This window comes from Zosterops lateralis (genome assembly GCF_965231275.1).
Source record: "Zosterops lateralis genome assembly, chromosome: 3".
Classification (NCBI taxonomy): domain Eukaryota; kingdom Metazoa; phylum Chordata; class Aves; order Passeriformes; family Zosteropidae; genus Zosterops; species Zosterops lateralis.
In genome coordinates, this window is record NC_139764.1 from 10,839,068 (window position 1) to 10,859,852 (window position 20,785).

At 38.6% G+C, this 20,785-nt stretch overlaps 1 protein-coding gene across 5 annotated transcripts in view; it reads left to right on the plus strand.

Moving 5' to 3' along the window:
- Positions 1–20,785, plus strand: part of GPCPD1 (glycerophosphocholine phosphodiesterase 1) — a 42,222-nt gene that overhangs the window by 8,976 nt on the left and 12,461 nt on the right. For all 5 annotated transcript variants that reach the window (XM_083856226.1, XM_083856224.1, XM_083856225.1 and 2 more), the window contains exons 3-13: positions 2,999–3,083; positions 3,988–4,081; positions 10,323–10,398; positions 12,203–12,244; positions 13,384–13,507; positions 15,806–16,049; positions 17,081–17,243; positions 17,335–17,467; positions 17,684–17,738; positions 19,344–19,436; positions 20,496–20,573. In XM_083856226.1, the coding sequence (XP_083712352.1) occupies positions 2,999–3,083; positions 3,988–4,081; positions 10,323–10,398; positions 12,203–12,244; positions 13,384–13,507; positions 15,806–16,049; positions 17,081–17,243; positions 17,335–17,467; positions 17,684–17,738; positions 19,344–19,436; positions 20,496–20,573 (1,187 nt within the window). The remainder of the gene's footprint in view (positions 1–2,998; positions 3,084–3,987; positions 4,082–10,322; positions 10,399–12,202; positions 12,245–13,383; positions 13,508–15,805; positions 16,050–17,080; positions 17,244–17,334; positions 17,468–17,683; positions 17,739–19,343; positions 19,437–20,495; positions 20,574–20,785) is intronic.

The window sequence follows — 20,785 nt, forward strand, 5'->3', positions numbered from 1 at the left end:
AGCATTTGTATTCTGGACCATGATATTTAGGCACTCATTGATGTGTTTGTTCTGTTTTTTATTCTCTCTGCATCCCTCAGATGAAAGTTCTCAAACATGTGATCTCTATCAGAAGTTACAGACAGAAAGAATATGCAGCTTAATTCAGTATTCTGTCTATGCAGAAAAAAAAGTGTAAAATAATTTCTCTAATCCAAATGAGGCACACAAGGTATCACATCAGGTAGAACATGAAGATCTGGTGTTGATAAATTGTGCATATTCCATTGGCCTGCATCTTCAGGAGTTGTGGTTTAACCCCAGCTGGTAACTGAGGTCCACAGAACTGCTCCCAGCCATGTTCCTTCCCAGTTCCTTGTGTGCCCCTCTCTGGTGGGGAGAGAACAGAAGTAGCCTTGATGCTGTGAGCACTGCCAGAAGGAACTGAAATATCCCTCTGTTATCAGCACTGCTCCCAGGACAAATTCAAAACACAGCCCCTGCTAGCTGTTGTGAAGAAAATTAACTCTACCCCAGCCAAAAATCACAGAAGCACAGAAGTTACACCAAAAAAGTAATTGATGGTTGCCTGACAGAAGCAGATGAATGTGGGAGCAGATTGGCAAAATTCCTGTGCCAGGCCAGTACCAGATGGCAGAAGTGTTTCCTGTAGTTGGTGGGGAAGAAAATGATACAAACATTTGACAGGTTTTGACATCTGCCCTGTGTTAGACCTCTCCTGTGATTTCTCCTCGTGATTTGGCATTTGGGAACTGAAAACTGATACTCAAATGTCAACATAAAGCTGTTAGCAAGGAGTAGAGTTTTTTATGGCATTCTGGATAAAATTTTAGAACTTTAGAGTAAATTGACCTTAGCTCCAGACTGGTGTAGCTGTACCATGGAGTATTGCAAGCTGTGCTCTCTCTATGCTGCTTCCACTGTTGTTTCCACAGCTGTGATGGCACTGGCAAAGCTGACTTTGGATGTATAACTTCTTGTACTAATAATATCTGCAATGAAAAGGAGGATTAGTGAGAGCTAGATGCTGCCCCAGTGGCTGTTCACAAAGAATGATCTGGAGAGACTTACAGCATAAATAGGTGACACAAAAGGGTGCTTCTCCTTATGACAATATTGGTATTGCTGGGTTTTGTGGTATTATTGTCGGATCATGAGGCTGTTGCAAGCTTTGATTGGGGCAGAAGGCTTGGATTAACCTTTTTTGGAGTGAAGGAGCTTTGCCAGGAGCAGCCTTGAGTTCCATGACAAGGAGAGGGGAGAAGCTGAGGATCCTGAGCTAGAAACACAAACCCAACCCAAACCCCACTCTGCTCAGAATTGCTCATGGAAAAGGAGTTTGTCGTGCATTTCACTTTGGCTTTTCTGAGATAATTGAGGCAGTGTTTTACAAACCCTAATTCAGCCTCAGGGTAGTTGTTAAAGGGAGTTTAGGGGTAGCTGCACATCCTATTCAGGCATTGCCTTTTGTGTGTGGTGCCTTACTGAGTGAGAGGTGGTGACTGGATGTTCACAGTTGGTTTAAAATAGGAGCCCAGAGAACTAGTCCAGCTGGCACCTGTTAAGAGGAGTATAATTAAATGGCCCTTCAAAGGTTGGCTGTGTGTACACGAAGATGTATTTAAGTACTGCTGTTTTAAAGGGATGTTAAAAGAATTTTTAGCTTCTTTTTAATATCTCCACTCAGAAATTCTACCTGTGTGGTGTTCAGGTGGTCTTCTCTCTCTGCTTTATCTCCTCCCTGCAGAAACAAATCATCACGTGCCTCAGGATAGGGTGGAAAGGGGAAAGCATCTGGTGTAGACAGTTGCATACTAGATATAACATAATGCAGATTTTTGTCTGTATTTGTATAATCCAGAAAGCTCAGGCTTCTTTTTTTTAATAAATTGCAACAGAAGATTTTTTTTTTAAAGACTGAAGTTCAAGGTGTTATCTGAAATTATTTCAGTAAATTGCTTTCAGTGAAAAATTGTCTTACTTTCTGTCTACTGAAGACTTTTTCCATCCCCTGGGTCTGTAGAGGGATTCTTTTATAAACAGGCCTGGTGGTATCCCTTGTTAGTTTTACTGGAGAAAAAGGACACAATTTTAGAGACGTAGGGACATCCTCAAAACTGTAACTGTGGTCTTGGAAGTGTCATCTATGATATGTGCCTTAGGAAAAGGTCGTGTACACTTGCTGCACACAGCTTTTGCACTGGTATCTTGGGATTATTGTGTCCCCCCCACTACTCACTTTGAAAACAGGATGTAAGTCAGAGATGCTTGTATCCTTCTTTTGTGGTGCCTAACTGTACTCTAAGACTCCATATTTTCTCATTCAGCTTTTATTATGTCTAAAAGTCTTGTTGAAACCCTGTAAGAGCAAAATACTGATTTGTTCATTCCGTTAGGATTTATCATTGTTGTCCTTACAGTCAGATACATAAAGGTTTTATATTAAAAAAAAAAAAGGTAAGTTGCAATGGTCACTTTGGGATATCCCAAAATGAAATATACTTAACTTTATTTCTCTTGAGAATCAAATTAATTTGGTCTGTTGCCTTGGGAATAATGCTAGCAACTTCCTGTTTGTCTGTGCTTTCTAAATTGTTGGTATGAATTTGAGAGAATATGCACATACATTAAAAAATACAGAGTATCTAGGAAAATAACCACGTTTATCTTGAGATGAAACATTTTACTGGGAATATTTCCCCGCTACATTCCCAGAGATATTTTGATCATTATTCCTTAAGAATGGTTTGGAAACCAACCCTTTTAAGGGCTGGGGTTGTCAGTAGTCCCTCTCTCAGGTGCTTGGGAGGGTAAGGAAAATGTACTTGGGATTTTGGGTGAGGTAAGATTCCTTTCTGGACAGGAGGGGTTTCAGATGAGTGATTCTGCTGTGTATATTTAAAATAAATGGAAGTTTGACTGTTGCTGTACTTTTTAATGCCATCTAGCCTGGAGTAATGATGATTGTGGGTTTTTTTTTTCTGTTTGGATTTTTTAGGAGAGGTTTTTGCAATATGTGGGAGCTGCAGTGCTTTGGGAAATTGGAATCCCCAGCTTGCGGTGGTCCTGCACACCGAGGCTGTGTAAGTTGCTTGGGATTTGGGGTTTTCTTTGGGGGATTTTTTTTTCCTTCTTTTTTGATTTTTTTAATTGTTCCATTTGAAGTAGCTGGAGTTCTGGAGCAACAAATTTATTCTGACTTTTGAGTCTGTAAACTCTTGAGCTGCATGTACTGTCAGAACTCTAGAATTTCTTGTGTTGCCCTTGAGTGCTTTGAATGCTTAGGGATATGTTTAAGAAAATATGAAACTTGGGTGTGCTTTCCTAGCTACAGATGATACTTCTGCTGTTGTGCTGACATTTCAGTAGTTCAGCTGTAGATATTTGAAGTAAGAAACTGCTTTGGGGCAATTCTCAGTCCCATGGCAGGGTATAGGAGATGTGTAGGATAAAAAGAAAGAAAAGACTATGAGCAGGTTATTACTGTGCTAGAAAGTGATGGGGAGGAGATTATTTAAACTGAGAGTTGCATTCAAATTCATAAGGGGTGGGGATGTGTATATAAGCATGAGTGTACATAAAATAAGTTTAAATGCAGTGGAAGAATTTAGTATTTCCTTAAAATGGTGCCAGCTTATGGCAGCTCTGTGATGCAGGAGAACACAGGGCTTGCAGGCTGTGTTTGTAATTCTGTCAGTGACTTGCTGTGTGATCTTGGATGAGTCTCTGAGTCACTTCACCATGTTTTCTCCATCTGTTCAATGGGAGGAGAATTCTCGCTCTCTTTGAGCACTTCAGATCTGTCCATCAAAAAGTTCAGTTTCAGTTCTGTAAATCCTGTTTGGCTGAGGTACTTTGTAATAACTTTCCTTGCGACAATACACTAGGCTTTATTTTAGTAAGAATATTACTTACAGATGTATCTGAGGTGGCTGTCAGGCTGTATTTTGAAACTTTTTTTTTTTTTTTTTTTTTTTTCCTTCACAGTGTCTGTGAGAAAGTATGGCAAGCTACTGTAGAGCTTCCTAGAGGAGTTCCTGTTCAATATCGGTATTTTAAAGGATACTTTCTAGAACCTAAGGTATGTACAACCTTTTCTACTTTTAAGTTGGCTCATCCCTAGTAAAAAAATCTCATACTTGAAATAAAAAAAGGATTTCCTGAGTTAAGCGTGAGGTTTTTTAGAGCTAAGTCTTGAATTGCAACATGTGAAACACTAGAACATTTGTGGAAATACTCACAGTTCACCTCTGGAAATACATGACCATATGCTATTAACTTCTATTATATCCTCTTCTTCTTTTTTTTTTTTTTCCCACCAGTGTTAGTATTCTAAAAATTTCAGTAGTAAAGAAATCCCTGACATTATTATAAAGCTTTAATAATACGGTGAAGTTCTCATAATTAGAATTGAATATGGACTTGGGCAGGGCATGGATCTCAAGTGATCCATGGAAGGAATGCAGTAGTATGTGATATCTCTAGTGATAGTAGGAGAAGAATGGTTAGTGTAGGAGGTGCATTAAGATTTTGAACGTTTTTAAAATCACTGCCAATTTATTTTTGTGAAGCATGAGAAGTATTAACCAGATTTTGTGCTGCATAATTAACCTAAGTTAATCTCTTTGAAGTGAAAAGGTGAAACAAGGGATGAGGCATCCCATTGTTTTCTATATGTTTGTATGTAGATATTTGCACAACTTGGAGGGAAAAAATCCACCCAAGTGTCAGAGACAGATGTGCTTTTACCGCACATGACTTGAAGTTACATAAATTAGAGTTCAATGTATGTGGCAGTGTGCAGGTTTCTAAACATTGCACTAGGGCAGATGGGATGAGCCTGCATCCAGGAAAAAGCTGGGCCAAGTTAGGAAGATAAAGCAGCTACTCTTGAACTGTTTTTTGTAATAACCTTAAGAAATTTAATGCTACCTTTGCTGTCTTTGTTATTCTATTAATATCCTGTAGCTAGTCACCCTGGGCTTTAGTTCCTCATTGAAACTGGGATTATGAAGGCTGTAGCTAAATGTGCAAAGGAGTTACAGAATCATCTCATCAATATCTTTTAAAAAATTTCAAATTGCTGTCAAGGGCATGTAAGTTTTTTGTCAGCCTTTTTTTTTTCTTCACTAAAAACCCCCACATTTGATGGGGGTATCATTTCAGTGAAGAACACTAATTTCAAATGAAACACGGTTCTGGTTTTTCCATTACAGCATGTGAAAATAGTCCAGTCAGAAACTGGTATTTAAATTGGTACTGTGAGGCAAAAGAAGGGAAGGCCAATAATAGATTTCTTTTGCTGAGGTCAAACTGAGGCAAAAAGTAGATTAATTCTAAAAGCTCAGCACCTCTGATGGGACTCTTATATTTTTTTAATGCCAAAAAAAAAAAAAAAAAAAAAAAAAGCTTTTTTTTGCAGATGCCCTTAAGTTTAAATATAAGCAATAGCACACTTGAACAAGCAGAGTTAGTGAGCAGAGGCTGAGCCATAGACAGCAGAGAAATCAATTTCTGTTTTACCATTTGCAAAAGTTTACCCTGTGTGTTGGTGAGTGTGTTTCTTTGAGTAGGTGCTCTGTATCGTGCACACTTGATGCACCCTGTGATGCAGAGTCTGCTAAGGTAAGTATGAATTTTATGCAATACCAGCATAAAGAGCAGGAAAAAAGGAAACCACCCTACAAAACAAAGTCAGTGAATTCCTGGGGTTAACAGGGTTATCAGCTTAGTGGTGTCTGCCTTGTACCTGTTAAATGCACAGGATTTGATTTCTTAGAAAATGAAGTATTTTGAAGAAAAAACCCAGGTACAATCTTCTTTTCTTCCTCTTTTTGTAAACCTCTTGAACAAGGAAAAAATAACAGGAATATCATATACAGTAACAGGAATAACATATACTGCAAGTGAGATAGTACATGGGGAACTTTAGCATTAAGGAAAATATATTTTAAAGTTAAATTATTCTGCATATTTTTATTTCAGATTTTTTAATTAGCCATTACATTTGATTAATCTCCTAAATTTGGCAAGCTGACAATATATGATTTCTGACACTTAATTTTTTCTACAGTAAAATAACAGCGTAATCCTAACCATATGTTCAAGTCTGAGTGGATGAATTTGACCTCACATAATTAGTAAATCATGCTGGTGACAGATCCACCTGAAGTTAGTGTTCCCTTATGTGAAGATGCTTGAATTGGACGTGGTGGCAAAGATGGGGTAATATGTATTTACACATGTAAGAGAAGTGGTAATTCCTAGACTACCCATAGTAGTGCTACAGGCTAGAATAGAATAGAATACAGGCTAGAATAGAATAACCGACATTTTATATAAAAAAAAAAAAAAGTCTTTTTCTCCCTTTGAGAAGATCATAATTTGATCTTAATTTTTTTTTTACTTGAAGGGAAGGTGTGATGTAATGGAAAGTCTTGTTTGTAATGAAGCATACTGGTGTTAACATAATTGTGGTTATGTAAATAGAGCAGTGTTTTTTAAACATACTCAATATATTGAAATTCACAGAATTTTTGCATGAATGCAAATATACATGCAAAGAACATTTTACTATAAAATTGGTGTCAGGTCTTGGCTCCTGCATATCAAGAGATTCTACCGTGTTGCAAACATTTTGATCTTTTGCATTTAAAAAGAAAAATAAATATACACAGTTGGATGAAATAAGACATAAGCTCGAGGTTGTTCTGTCTGGTAGCAGTGAGCTCCCTGTGAGGATCTCCCTGGGTTTTATTCTACACTCACTTTCTGGTCGTGGTGGGTTATAAGGGGGTTTGTGTGAGGCACACCAAAACTCCCTTGGCTGGGATTTGTCTTCTGTATGTCCTTAAGTTTTAGAAGAATAATTTTACATGCATGGTTTGCATGATGCATATTTGAAAACCTCAGTAAGGAACACACACACCTTATTCTGTTCAGCTGTTCTGTATTTACTTTTAAAATTGAAAATAAGCATGCAAGTTCAGGGTTACTTCAAGGCAAGTGTGAAATAACTAAGCTATCTGTGCATATGGCAGGGCTTTAAAAGCTGGTTTGGAGGACATTTTCCACACTTTCTGCTTAATTACAGAGGTTTCAAATGAGAGTTAAATTTACTTTTTTAAAAATACGAGTAAATAAATCCATTTAGTGCCTGGACTATAGTAATAAAGGTGAAACTTAGACCTAGACTCAGTAATTAATGCCTTAGAAAAGCTTTTTGTGGATTAAGAGCCCATGGTTATTGTGATAGTAACGAAAGCATTATTATCTACTGAGATGGCAGATTGTATGTGAAACTATTATTGGAAATTCTAGAGCTATAAAATCTCTGCTGAGCTCAGCATTTCCTGCCAGGTGACTTTTATGTGCTGCTGCCTTGCAAGTTGGATATGATGGCTGAATGGCTTTAATTATTCAGTTTAGTGCTTAATTATTGTCTTCTACATGGCACAGAAATCCAGAGAGATTTGGGTCAGAAATGCAGCTTTAGCAATTAAGTCTAATTTAGCTGTTTCATATTATTGAAGTAGATTATTATTCTTGGAAGATAGTTTTAATTAGTGAAGTGCACTTGGATAAATGTGTTTGTGTGGTGTTTTTAAGATTTGGGTTGGGTTTTCCCCCCCCTTCTAATGCCTACTCTATTTTGTTGCCTTAAAGCAGGAATCTTGTAACTGATCTCCTAAACATCTACAGAAGTGTTTTCATTATTTAATTGTGCTGGGTACTCAAGGCACTTGATGCAGATGGTGCAGCTGCTTTAACCTCTGAACCATTCTGCTAGAATTTGACCCTTCATTTCAAAAGTGTCTAATGACTGCTGGGGAGGGAGGCCCCAGCTTCTCATCATGGAAGAAGAAAGAAAGTTCTTGAATGTCCTTTAAAAGCTTTAAAATTGCATTAGATGTTCAGCTAATCAATATCAAGCAATGTAATGTTTGTGTTGGCTTTTAAAACAAATGAAAGTGTCTGTATTAGTGGAAGAGGATCCACAGTGCCACTTACCTCAGTGTACTGCCCATGAGATGTTTGATGTGACTTTTGAATAGATGCCCTTTTAAGACTGTCCTCTGGAGACTCTGCTTTTAGGCAACATTACCATATTATTAATATTGATGACACATCATTCAGTTCTGCTGCTCAGCTGGGCCGATTTTCAGATGTGGTCAGTATATGCCACAGAAATGACATTGCTATTTTGACCTCATTGTAACATTGGCTTCTGTTACATATAATGAAAACGTTTTTTAAATGCTTATAAGCTCAGAGATGGTCTGAGTAGGAATGGAGAGGGTTCTTAGTGATGTCTGTGCCTGTTCTCTAATCAATTGCCCTTTTTTTCCAGGTAGCTTTGCTTGGCTCTTCTTAGTATGGAAAGTGTTGAGGGTTCCTGGGATAAAATGCACAATCAGTCCATTGTATTCCCTTCAGGAGAGGAAATGGTGCTAAGTGTATCCAGCATGGTGCCCTTATTGTTGGGATGATGTTATTCAAATTCATTCATCACTTTAGAACCTAAATTTAGAATGGACAGTTACAGTAGTGTAAGAAATAAATTGGTGTTCTCATACAATGTGTTGGGGGGGTGTTTACAAGGAAAAACTTTTTCTTATCTTCTGAAGGAAACAGCTTAATCCATGTTAGGAAGATTTCCATTGTCCAGGTTCACAAACTAAAGCTGCACTTTTGGGAGCTGCTGTCAGAGATCTTGCATGCCTGCATGGTGGGAGTCAATGGCAGCCTCCCTGCTGACAAATACGGTTTGCAGCTTTAGAAACAGGCAAATGCCACTGTGCTGTGAAAGAAGGGGAAAGAAACTTCTCATTATTTACTTCTCTAGAAATCCTAAGTGTGGCCATTGTGGCAGCAGTGAGAAGTTGGGAACTAAAACTGCCCCATAACAGGAATAAACTGAAAGCAATCATATAATTTTGTTTATATTTTACATGCCCTCTGTCTTTGAAACATAACTAAGCATATGTGTTTTATTTTGACTTGACCTTTACGTGTGGATGCCTCTGAACTGGTTAGGAGCATTGCTTTATCTGAAACCCGCAGAGCAAACCTGTTCTACTGAGCACTTGCTGAATGTTTGGTGTTTGCTGTTAACTCACCCAAGGGCATGGGAGATTAAATGTGGTCAGTGTGTGTCAAGAAATCCCATCTGCATTGAAAGAATTTCTTGAGTGAGCTGTAATGGAACAAAGCATTATGGGCCTGAGTAATTACACCACTGAATTTGAAGCTTGTCTGGATGTCCCTGTGGATCTGAAATCTGTTTAAAGAAGAACCTGAATTAAGGGACCAGCTGGCCTTGAAGTTTCCATGTCTTTGGCAATAGTAGCAAATTTTCTTGGAAGTTAGCATTACTTAGGCCCCAAAACATCCAAATGACAAATTACAGCTATTTGACATCTATCTGATAGTAACAACTGCGCCATGCTAGGTGAAACTTCTCAGGGTGACTGAACTGGGAATCAGGCACCTTCTCTCTGTTGTTAAGTTGTGGTTACCTAAAAGCTTTTACCTTGAAAGCTATTTCAGAGTTAAATTGTTCTGAAAGAAGTGATTGTGTTACTGCTCTGGTTATCTGAGTCTTGACTATTTTTTTCAACAAATGTATTCTTTTAGTGGACAATATTTCTTTCCAATGAAAGAATCTAATTTATCCTGGTCCAGCTGGAATAGACTGCAGGCCCTTCATTGCTGGCTGATTCAATCACACAATTATTTATGTTTCAATTAGCTGGTAAATAACTTGCTTTCCAGTACCACAACTAAAATAACTGTGTTTTATAGTCCTTGAATTTAGTAAGGCAAATTTTGAAGAAGAACCCACCCCTGCAACTGCTATGTGCATGAGTAGATGCTGAGTGCTCTTTGGAATTAGATACGTGGGGTATGTTTTTCATAAACTGTTGCTGTATCTTGAGAACAAAGTGAACACTCTTAATGAGTTGAGGATTTTTTTTGTGTGTCAGAAGGAAACTAAAGTAGTCCAGCAGAGTATCTGTTAGCAGTAAAGGTTTAATGATTCCATGTAACTTCTCTGCCTGTCAGACTGTCACAAGTTTTGTCATGTATTCACAACACATCAAACAGAGTCATCAGCAGTTGCAGGGGTAAGAAGCCTCATCTGTTTTCTTTCTTTCTCCTTCAGTCTCTCTCTCTCTCTCTGTTCCCCTCTCTTTCTTCTTCTCCTGTTACTTCCTAAAATCTCTTAAGTTTAGTTCACAACCATCCCAACCAGCTTCATGGGTTACAAAGTCAGCTCTAACAAAAGACATTATTGCAGACATTTAACTTTTAAATTACAGACTATCGATGGTCCCTGCGAAGTCATAGTTCACACGTGGGAGACTCATCTACAACCACGATCAATTACCCCTTTAGGTATGGGCATCAACTGCATCTGTTTGAGGCATATGCATAAGATTGCTGATATGCTGCACACTGGTTTAGAGGGATTGATAGCTATAGCTTTAAAATACTTTAAATTTATTAATGTGTGGGAGGTATAGACTTGTTCTTTGCACAACATGGGCCTTACTCTCAAAATATATGTGTATATATATAAAGTGGCTTCAAAATGAAGTGGATGTGAAATTATTTGCTGTCATCCTTAAGATTATGTGGGTTGGGGTTTTTTTATTAATTTAAAATTGTCATAATTTTCTGTAAGTTTAATTGTTTGAGACTAAGGATCCATATTATCTTTTTTAAAGAAAAGCGGGGGGGAGGGTGTGAAGTCACTGCTGTTTTTATTTAAGTACTACTTAATTAGTAAAAATTTAAACCAAAAATGTTTAATTAGGCTTCTTTAAATAAATGGATTAATGGAAATAGAAACATGAATGGACCTATTTACCCAGCAATTTTGCTGAAAGAAAGGATGGCATGCAGACTTGCATATAAGTTACTAATGCTTTTCTGAAAGCAGGGGAAAAAGTCTGGGGTTTAAGAGTGACTGAAATAACCTTTGAATGTAGCTTGTAGTTTAGATCTCTTATGCTGCTATGGCATGTTTTATGCACTGTCTTTTTCTAGCACATGAAAAATATTATTTTCTCCACACATAGAAGTTTACATTTGTTAAGAAGCTTTCTGATTAAAAGATGTCTTTTAGAAAGAAGGTGGTATCAAAGAAACTGTTTGTTAGTCATTAATAGTGCCATGATCACGTTCCGTTCTCCCTTTACTTTATTTTCTTTTGAATTTCAGTTGAATTAGTAGTGTTTCTGTTCCTGTAAGAAATTATTTCTGTATTTGTCAGTAACTGATAAGAGAAGCAGTCTATCCTCTGCTAGGGCCTAGACTTTTATCTCTAAATTTAGATTACCTCATTCCAAACAATTGGGATTTTTTTTTTCCCCAAGTAGTACTCAATTCTTCACAAGCCGTTTTTAAGAAAATGCAGCAAACACAGTGTGTTAGCACTGGGTCATTTTGATCCTAAATTGTTGCCTGTGGTTATTAAGAAATCAGATTAGGAGCCAAACGATTCTTAGGGAAAAGAAAAATGTTTAACCATTGTAGAGGCAAAATTACATGAAGTTTTATGTTTTGAGAAATGCATGGTTTGTTTAGATTATGGCAGTTCTGTTAGTGCTGGTGAATTTACTCAGTGCCTTAAGATTTCAGTTCTTAAAGCACTGGAAAGAGTAAGGATAAAAGTAAGTGTAAAGTGAGTGTTTTCAATATTTTGTGCTAGGTTGGTTTCTGTCATGTGGGCAGAATAAGCATTTTAATTGTGACTAACTCAATTTAGAAGTTTAAAATGTGCAGCAGGACAACTTTCTTGTCTGTTTGCAAGAAAATTTAATATCCTTGACACTACTTTGACAAGTAAAGCATCTTAGATACTAGTGGGATGTAGTTATCAGCAAAGTACTGCAGCAAGCCAGAAAAATGTGCAATCTTTTCACTCTCAGTTCAGATTACTTGAAGTGAAATGTGGTATTATGTTGTTGGTTGTTTTTTTTTCATGCAGAAACTGAGAAAAATCGTAATTTGAGACCAATCTTTATAGAAGGTTGCAGAAAACATGCTGCTTTGTCGGTTTCAGTTTTCCTACCTTTTTTTAGATACACTTTATAGAAGTGAAGTGGAAAAGTAGAATTAATTTAACTTGGCAGTGATTTTTATATATGAATACTAATTACTTTTTTCCATTCTTTTCCATTCCTTTCAATTCTAGAAAATGAAATTACTGTCGACGATGGAGACTTTGGAATCTGTAGTAAGTGAGATACATTAACCTTTATTCTTTACCACAAATTTAATTTAAACAAGGTTAAGTCTTGTAACTGAAAAATGTTTGAGATTTTAGGTTTTGAGAAGAATTGCCTATGATAGTTTCCTCTGCTTTTACAGTTGTTTTTGTATCCAGCATTTGTGAATTCACACTCAGGCTGTTACCCCTTCTAATGTTAATAGAAGGCTGCTAGGCAGAATGGAAGTGTTGTCACTCTGGTGTTAAAGGTTGAAATTTGGGAACTTTAAATCATGAGCTTGCATTTTTTGAAAATACAGAAGAGATGGAGGTTTCTCTTAATACCTAGCCTTAGAAGAACTCCTCATGCCTGGAAAAATCATCACTCACACTGAATGTACCCACTCTGCCTGTTCAGTTAAGAGATGCAGCTGCCAAAAGGTTCTTGTGAGCCCACACGTCATGTTCTTGTGTCTACACAAATGTCTCACGTCCAACAGTTCTGACCCACCTCTCCCTTCATGTTCAGTCCTCTGACATTGAAAGGAGCCCTTTATCATACCTCATAAATCTTGTCTTCAGACTTTTCTATTTCCCCCTCATATCCTCATAAAAGGATGGCTTTGCCTCTTTAGGAACTCCTCAAAACTGGGGTTTGCTTCAGCACCTTGTGTTTCTGGTCCTCCTGCTTGTAGGCTTTCCTTGTTTTGCTGTTCAGGGTGAGGATTCCCCATACTTTTTATCAAAACTGTTGCTGTACCCTGTCCTGCAGACTTGCACTGCTTTACTGACACTGATTGTGATGAGCTAGTGGACACTCTTTTATCAGAAACAGGGAGCCTCTAATTGCTCATGAACCTTCAGAGCTCCTGTCAGTATTATTCCATGTGTTGAGACATCCCAGGACAAGGGGATGTTACTCAGTGCTGTCCTGCAGACATTTTACACATGATCATTGCTCCTGTTTAATCCCCTTAAAAGCCAGCAGACAGCTGCAGTATCCTTTGGCTGTTTGGGGTAGTTCACAAACACTGGGGAAAGGCTGCACCCAACCTCTTGCATTACTGTAGGCCAAGGCTGGTAAGGAGAATTATCTGGAAGATGAACTGCATAGATCTGCCTGAAATAAGTCACTGAAATGTCTTTTCTGTTTGGCTTTTGAATAGATGGTGTTAAAACTGTGGATGCTGGGTGGCTGACATGTCAGACAGAAATCAGGCTACGTCTGCATTATTCTGAAAAACCCCCTGTACTGATATCTAAGAAGAAATTTAAAACATCAAGGTTTAGGTAAGAGCCTGCTCATCTCAGTATGCAATTTATCTCATGTTTATTGTCAATACTAGTAATATTTTTTAACTTAATTAATGTAGCCTTTAAATTCATTTTGGGTTGCTAATAGCCCAATTTCCAAGTGTTAAAGTACTCCATACATGTCTCGGTGTTTCTTGCTCTTTGGCTGGAACTGTAGTGTTCTTAGATTCTTACTTAAATCAGTTTGGTGCTTTTCTCTGCAGAGGTGCTTTAAAAAGCAGGTATTATTATAACTCCAATTAACTTAATTGTCAGAAATGGGTATCTCAGCCCTGGTGTTTAGAGACTGCACTGTTGCCCACGGTGGATAAGGATTTGGCTGGGTGGTTGCTCTGGGTGTTGTGGTCAGCAGCTTGATGTCCAAGTGAAAACCAGGGATGAGGGGTGTCCCTTAGGGGTTGGTGACATGGAGAACAGGATGGAGTGTCCCTTCAGGAGTTTGCTGGTGACACCAGCCTGAGAGGTGCAGTCACACTGGAGGGAAGGGCTGCCATCCAGAGGGAGCTTCAGATCTCACCAAGTTCAGCAAGGCCAAGTCCAAGGTCCTGCACTTGAGTTGGAACAATCCCAAGTCCAGGCTGGGTGGAGAATGGATTGAGAGCAGCCCTGAGGAGAAGGGCCTTGGAATGTTGGTGATGAGAAGCTCAGTGTGACCCAGCATTGGACACTTGCAGCCCTGGACTGCAGCAGGATCCATAAGAAGTACATGAAGCTGTTACAGTGAGTCCAGAGGAGAACAGAAGGTGCTCAGAGGGCTGGAACACTTGTGCTGTGGACACAGGAGGAGAAATTCTGTGCTCTTCAGCTTAGGGAAGAGAAGACTCTGGGGGAGACCTTTGTAGCAGTCCCTAAAGAGGGCTGAAGAGGGACTTCGGACAAGGGCCTGGAGGGACAGGACAAGGGAGAACTGTTTTAGACTGAAAGAGAACGGGGTTAGATTAGAAATGAGGAAGACATTCTTTGGTGTGTGGGTGGTGAGGAGCTGGCACAGGTTATCCCGAGTTGTAGGTGCTGAATCCTGGGTAGTTCAAGGCAAAGTTGAATGAAGCTTGGAGGAACCTGGTCGAGTGAGTGTCCCTGGCTGTGGTAGAGGGGTTAGAACTAGATGATCTTTAAGATTCCTTCCAACCCAAACCATTCCATGGATCTGTTATACTTGATTTATTTATTTTTTTCCAGTTTTGATTTGATTCCCCCTCCTACCAATTGCAGATTAGCTGATGAGGTGAAGGTTTATTTAATATAATGTTCTTCAGTGAGATTTAATATTTATACTGTGTTGTCTACAGCTTTGCCTTTTTTTCCTTGCATGTTATAGCAGGTAGAGAGAGCAATTTCTGAAGCCAGCTTCTTGCCTAAATTAAATGGTTGAAATAAAACTTGATAAGCTAGATGCACTCACTAAATACTCTGTCCTAAAGTATTGGATCTGTCCAGTAGTTTCTGTGACTGTCACTCACTGTGGAAGTGTCATTTTTCAAGTTTCTGGAGTACTTGTGTTGTGACTTCTTTTCTTTTTTTATGAGGATATATTTTATTGTGGACTTGGTGTAATAGACTTCTATGATTGTAATTATTTCTTCAAGATATGACTTCAGTTTTACTGGTGACTTGGCATTTATAAGTGGTAATCCTGTATCCCATCTGCTGGAAGGGATTTGGTTTACTCATGTACACTTACATCACTGGCATAACTCATTTTGTCTGGAAGGTTTGCTTTGTATGATAAAGAACTCTGTGTCTTATAGAGAGGCTTATGCTTCTTAGTCCAGGATTTTTCACAAATCCATTCAGTTTAAATGTTCATTTAGGATTTTTCAATGGACTTAATTACTTCAGCCTATATTACTTGTATACTTATCTGGCTTTTCAGAGAGACATCAGCAGCCACCAGTGTTCAGGTTTTGATCTTGATGATGACTGCTGTTTTCAGGGCTTTTCCTTAGCCTGTTGGCATTATGGCTGTCAGTCTGTACAGGAAGGCTGTCTGTTTGGCAGCCCAGTCTGGAGGAGTGCTGCTTCTCAGACCACCAGTAGAGTTTTCATATTCATCCAGGTTCAACTTTCAGCAGTGACTTGAGCACTGAAATCTGACTAAAATAGGATTTAGACAATGGTTGTAAACTCTTGACCCTGTGCTGTTCTGTGAGTGGTGGAGTTGAGAAGAATTCTTGTATCATATCAGCTTCTGCTCAAGCTTCTACCCAAATCTTTATTCCTCCCAAAGACACTGCAGTGATTTAACCATTTTATTTTGTGTTTCTGGCTGAGCAGAGTAAAGCTGACCCTGGAAGGCCTCGAGAAGGATGATGATGAGGAGGGCCAAGAGAGGACCTCCCCCACTGTCCCTCAGAAGATGGCAAACACGGTGGAGTTCTCCATCATCAGCGACAACGACTACAAGTGTCGGCACTCTCAGCCAGACTGTGGCTATGCCCTGCAGCCAGACAGATGGATAGAGTACACAATACAGACCATGGAGCCTGATAACTTGGAGTTAATATTTGATTTTTTTGAGGTATGTCACTTTTACCCCTAAGAAACAGCTCCAGCCTGCCTTTTGGAGCTCGAGTCGATTGTTGTGAAAGAGAGCTTCTGCCTGATGTTCTTGATCTTTTGGATTTGTTGACAGAAGTATGAGACTACTGACTCCCAGCCCATTTGTAGAAAGGTTTTTGTGAGCCTTCTTGATGTTGCACAAGAAGTTTTTCAGTTCTGCTTGTTTAGAAGTCAGTACAAATTAGACTTGAATCTGTGTGTGTGCAGTATTGCATGCTTTGATACCAAGGTTGGCTTGACATTAATCCTTTGTCAGAGCTAAGTTCCGCTTCTCCTGCTTCAACCTGGACAATGTATATATAAACTGGTTATATCACAATTATGGAATCTAAATTTTTATCTTAAAAGCAAAAGAGATATCTCTGAACTAACTTGTGCAGATTAAAACTGGATTCTCACTACAGTGTCTGATATTTTGCACTATTTTTTTCCCCAGAAAGATCTTAATATTTGAAGTTTTGGGGTTTTTTTAAAGCAACTTACACAGAATAAAGTTTTTTAAGCATTCTCTGTTTGGTCTGAAAATGCCTTTAACATCACTTACAGTCATAATTGTAAAGTGTCTACATAGTTCCTGAACTTGACTATGGTCAAGTGCACATTCTGTGTATTAGTTCTTCTCTGCAAATGCATACCAGGTTTTGTAGCATTTTAGGCATAAATATTACTCCAGTTAATTTTTGTTCTAAACAGAACTTGGGCATTTTGGAAAGCAGACTATTCCATGCATGCTATTTTGATGTGAAAAGCTTATCAAATGTAAGGGGTGTCAAAGAAAAATGTGAGTGCTGTAGATTCTTGACAAATTTTTCATTTTCCTGGTAGTAATTCGTCACTCACTGTTACATTAAACAATTTCAACTGAAATTAGTGTTTTGTGTAACATACAAGAAACCTTGTGGCCTGAGGAGCAAGCCAGAAGAGTTTGTTTAGAGTTCTCACTCCCATCTAACAGCAGGGGTTTTGGGTTTTTGTTTGTTCTGTTTTTAGGAAGATTTAGGTGAGAAGGTAGTACAAGATGACGTGCTCCCAGGGCACGTAGGCTCTGCCTGCCTCCTGTCATCCACAATTGCAGAACTGGGAAAGAGTGCTGGAGTTCTTACACTTGCTATTATGAGCAGAAATCCAAGGAAGACAATTGGAAAAGTTAGAGGTACAGTTGATGCCAGCAACAGATGCAGATAACTTTCCTCAAAGCCAGCTGCTGTTTCCTGACATGTGAAGCTTTGCTGTTTTTCTTGCAGTGGACTACATCATTATCAAACCCATCCAGGGATACACTTGTGATATGAAGGCTTCATATGCTAAATACTGGAAACCAAGAACAACCCTGGATGTTGGGCACAGGGGAGCAGGGAATTCCACAACAACAGCTAAGTGAGTTTGTTTGCATTTCAAACTGGGGAAGTCGGTTTGTGTCACTGACATCAGTTGAGGAAAGGGACAGTTTAAAAAGCTGCAACCCACAGACATTTACTTCAGTATCAAGTTGTGGGTATTCTCTAAAAGAAAAACTTCTGATCTGTATTTCTGTTGTTTCAATTCTGTGCTGTTCTGCATCTAACAAAGCCTTTTTCCTGTGTCTTGTTTCAGACTTGCTAAAGTTCAAGAGAACACCATTGCATCCCTGAGGAGTGCAGCTAGTCATGTATGTACACATATTTTCATGCACACAGCACCTGTCTAGTGCAAACTAGGCCGGCTTGTATGCTTAATTTGCTTCATTCAGTACAGTGAATGGTAATTGCACTGATGTAATTTAGATAAAATCACTGTGGAAATTGCCTGACATGTGGGAAGTTAATAGTAGATTAGATTCTCATTCTCAAGTCCCTTAAAAAAATCAAAACTTCCATTTAGTATATTATGGTGATATTCTAATACAGGGAGAATTCTAATCTCAACCCTGTACAGACAATTTGAACAAATGAACACAGTTTTGGCATTGCTGGGATCTGTCATCATCCTCTCACGTGGCAAAGGTCTTGCTCTGGGTCTGCTGTGTACTGAAACTTGCTGTGTGAAAATGTCACTTGGGAGCTGAGCTAGTGGAATAAACCAATCCTTGTTTTGGTGGTAGAATAAACCAATCCTTGTTTTGGTGCTTGGTGCAGTGAAGACTTGAAATCCTAAGACAGAACTTCCAGTTTGGGAGATAATAATAGTTCTGTGTGCCTAAATTCTGTGATGGAGGTGGTCACTTTTATTCCTTCCAGTAATCTTGATCACTGAATAAAGCTGTAGCTACTAAGTTCTTGTTTTGAACAGTAGTTCTTAATCCTTGAGTGAACACTACAGGTTTATAGACAGCTTTTAAAGTGCTTACAAGAAATATGCCTTGAGGCAGAAATTTGCTCTCGAGTCATCAGCAGCATCATCAGAGAAGTGCTTTCATCCCTTTGCAGATTGAAAAGGCTGAAAGCCACCACTCTGAAAATATTTCTGCTGAGAAAAGGGCTGAAAAAACCCACATGCCCTATTTTCTCTCTGCTGATTGAAAAAGTGGGTGTCAGAGTGATAATTGATAAATGGTATTCTTAGAGGGCTTCAAAGGAATGATTTGCAGACAGCCAATATAAGTAAAAATCCCAAACCTGTTACTGTGTTTCTCTTTCTTGCTGGCTCCTCTCTCTTTTCCAAAAGACTGTACTTAGAGCTTTTGGATCTTTCTTCATTTTTTAAAGCCTAGCAGAAAATCTCTTGCAGCTGAAAAGGGCAGGGGAATGCTGAATGCAGCTATTTCTGCTCTTGCAGAGGTTAGAACACACTGCTACTGTGTTACTCACTAGTTACTCACTAGTTACAGTACTCACTTCAGCAGTTTGTTCCTGTATGGAATATCTCCCTAAAGCCTTGGCAGTCTCTTGGTGGGGTGGTGGGAAGGAGGGAGGAAAATGCCTCAAAGTCATCTGTGTTTAAAACATTTGTGTTTAAAAATACCATCTTAGTCTTTCTCGGTAATTAGGCTCACAAGACTTGAATCTGACTGGAGGGTTTAGAAAATGAAACAAGATAGATATAGATATATATGTCTGTATTGTGGTAATTAAGATAATTTGTCATATAATTTTTTCATCATTAATAACCCATTGCTGAGCATGATTTAAGTGTTAACAGCCAGTCGTATTCAACTTCTGCTTGATTTCCAGGAGCTGTGAAAACTTGACAATACTTGCATGCAGTTCTGTGGTCCTTGTACATAAGTAGTTAAAGGGCTTTTGTTTTGTTCTGTGTGTTTTTCAATTTTCTCTAGGGAGCAGCATATGTGGAATTTGATGTACATCTGTCCAAGGATCATGTGCCTATAGTATACCATGATCTGACATGTTGCATGGCCATGAAAAAGGTAAAGAAGATAATGTCTGCATTTTATATATAAATATGCTCATTCTAGAAATGTAAAATGTCAAGCTCTCTCAGAAATAATTCAGGGGACTCAAGGGATGGAATGGGAATAAATATGCAGCATTCCTTTGTGCATAGAGCAGGGCAGTAGAGTTTTTTCCTTTTGATGCTGTAGCAGCAGCATTTCAGATGCCTGGTTTGGCACTCTTCAAGGCTACATTGTAGTTACTGTTTAGCTTCTTTCTGACTTAAGATTTGGAAGGAAAAAAAAGCAGACAACTCTGCTGTATTCAGTGGTGCCTATGGGGCTGAATATATGCTCAGGCCTGAATGTTTGCATTCTGTCCTGTTCTGGCTATCTCGCCTCCTGGTTCTGGCAGTGAATCCAGAGAGAGATTGCAGACACCATTGCTCTGTCTTCTTGGCACTGAGTCTTGTGTCTTCAAGCTCCCACACCCACTGCAGTGTTGCACTTGATAAGAAGCCTGGTTTTGAACAGCTGTGGAAATGGAAATAGGACTGGGGGCAATGAATATTCAGTGTATCTTCACTCAGTATTGTCTGGCTCAGTAAAAATTTCTTAGTGAGAAGGAGAGATGGACAGATTCTTTTTGACACCAGATCTTTATTTTGGGAGTGGTCTCTGTGTGAATTTTTCCCCAGGAAAAGGAGGCCAGATTAGTTTCTAAGACATTGGATAAAGAGCAGTAAACTGAACTGCCTTGGAATATCTTTTACTGCATTACTTTACTTGCAAACATCTTTCCTGACTACATTACCAGTCAAGTTTTTACAGAATAATTATGCTAACATCTTGAGAAGAAAGAACTTTAAAGCCTCTGAAAGAGCAAACACTGGGTTTTTTTCGAATTGACACCTGTTTTATGCCTTTAAGTGCCTGTGTTGTCATGTGAAAACTGAGCATCTTAATCAAGATATCACTTGTATATTTATCAATAAAATAGGAAACATTAATTGCCTTTAATGCTACTATATAAAAATATGTAGGCTTTTTTGGTGTTTTCAGTGATGCTTAATTATGTGTTGGTTCTCTTCAAAGAAACTGGATACAGAGCCTTTGGAACTGTTTGAGATTGCAGTCAAAGAACTCACATTTGATCAGCTGCAGTTATTAAAGGTATGGTTACCTTGGCTAGTACAATATGCTGTGTGAAGAATTTCAAATGGTGTATGAAGTCTGGAGGTTTTGGGAGTAACTATAGATAGTTTGGGAGAGCACAGTTTTAAAATTTGTACAAACAAAACAATTAGGTAATTCCAAGAAAAATACTTTTGCACTCTTTTTACAACTTGGATAAGTGTGATTACTTTTATCCTCTAGAAATATGG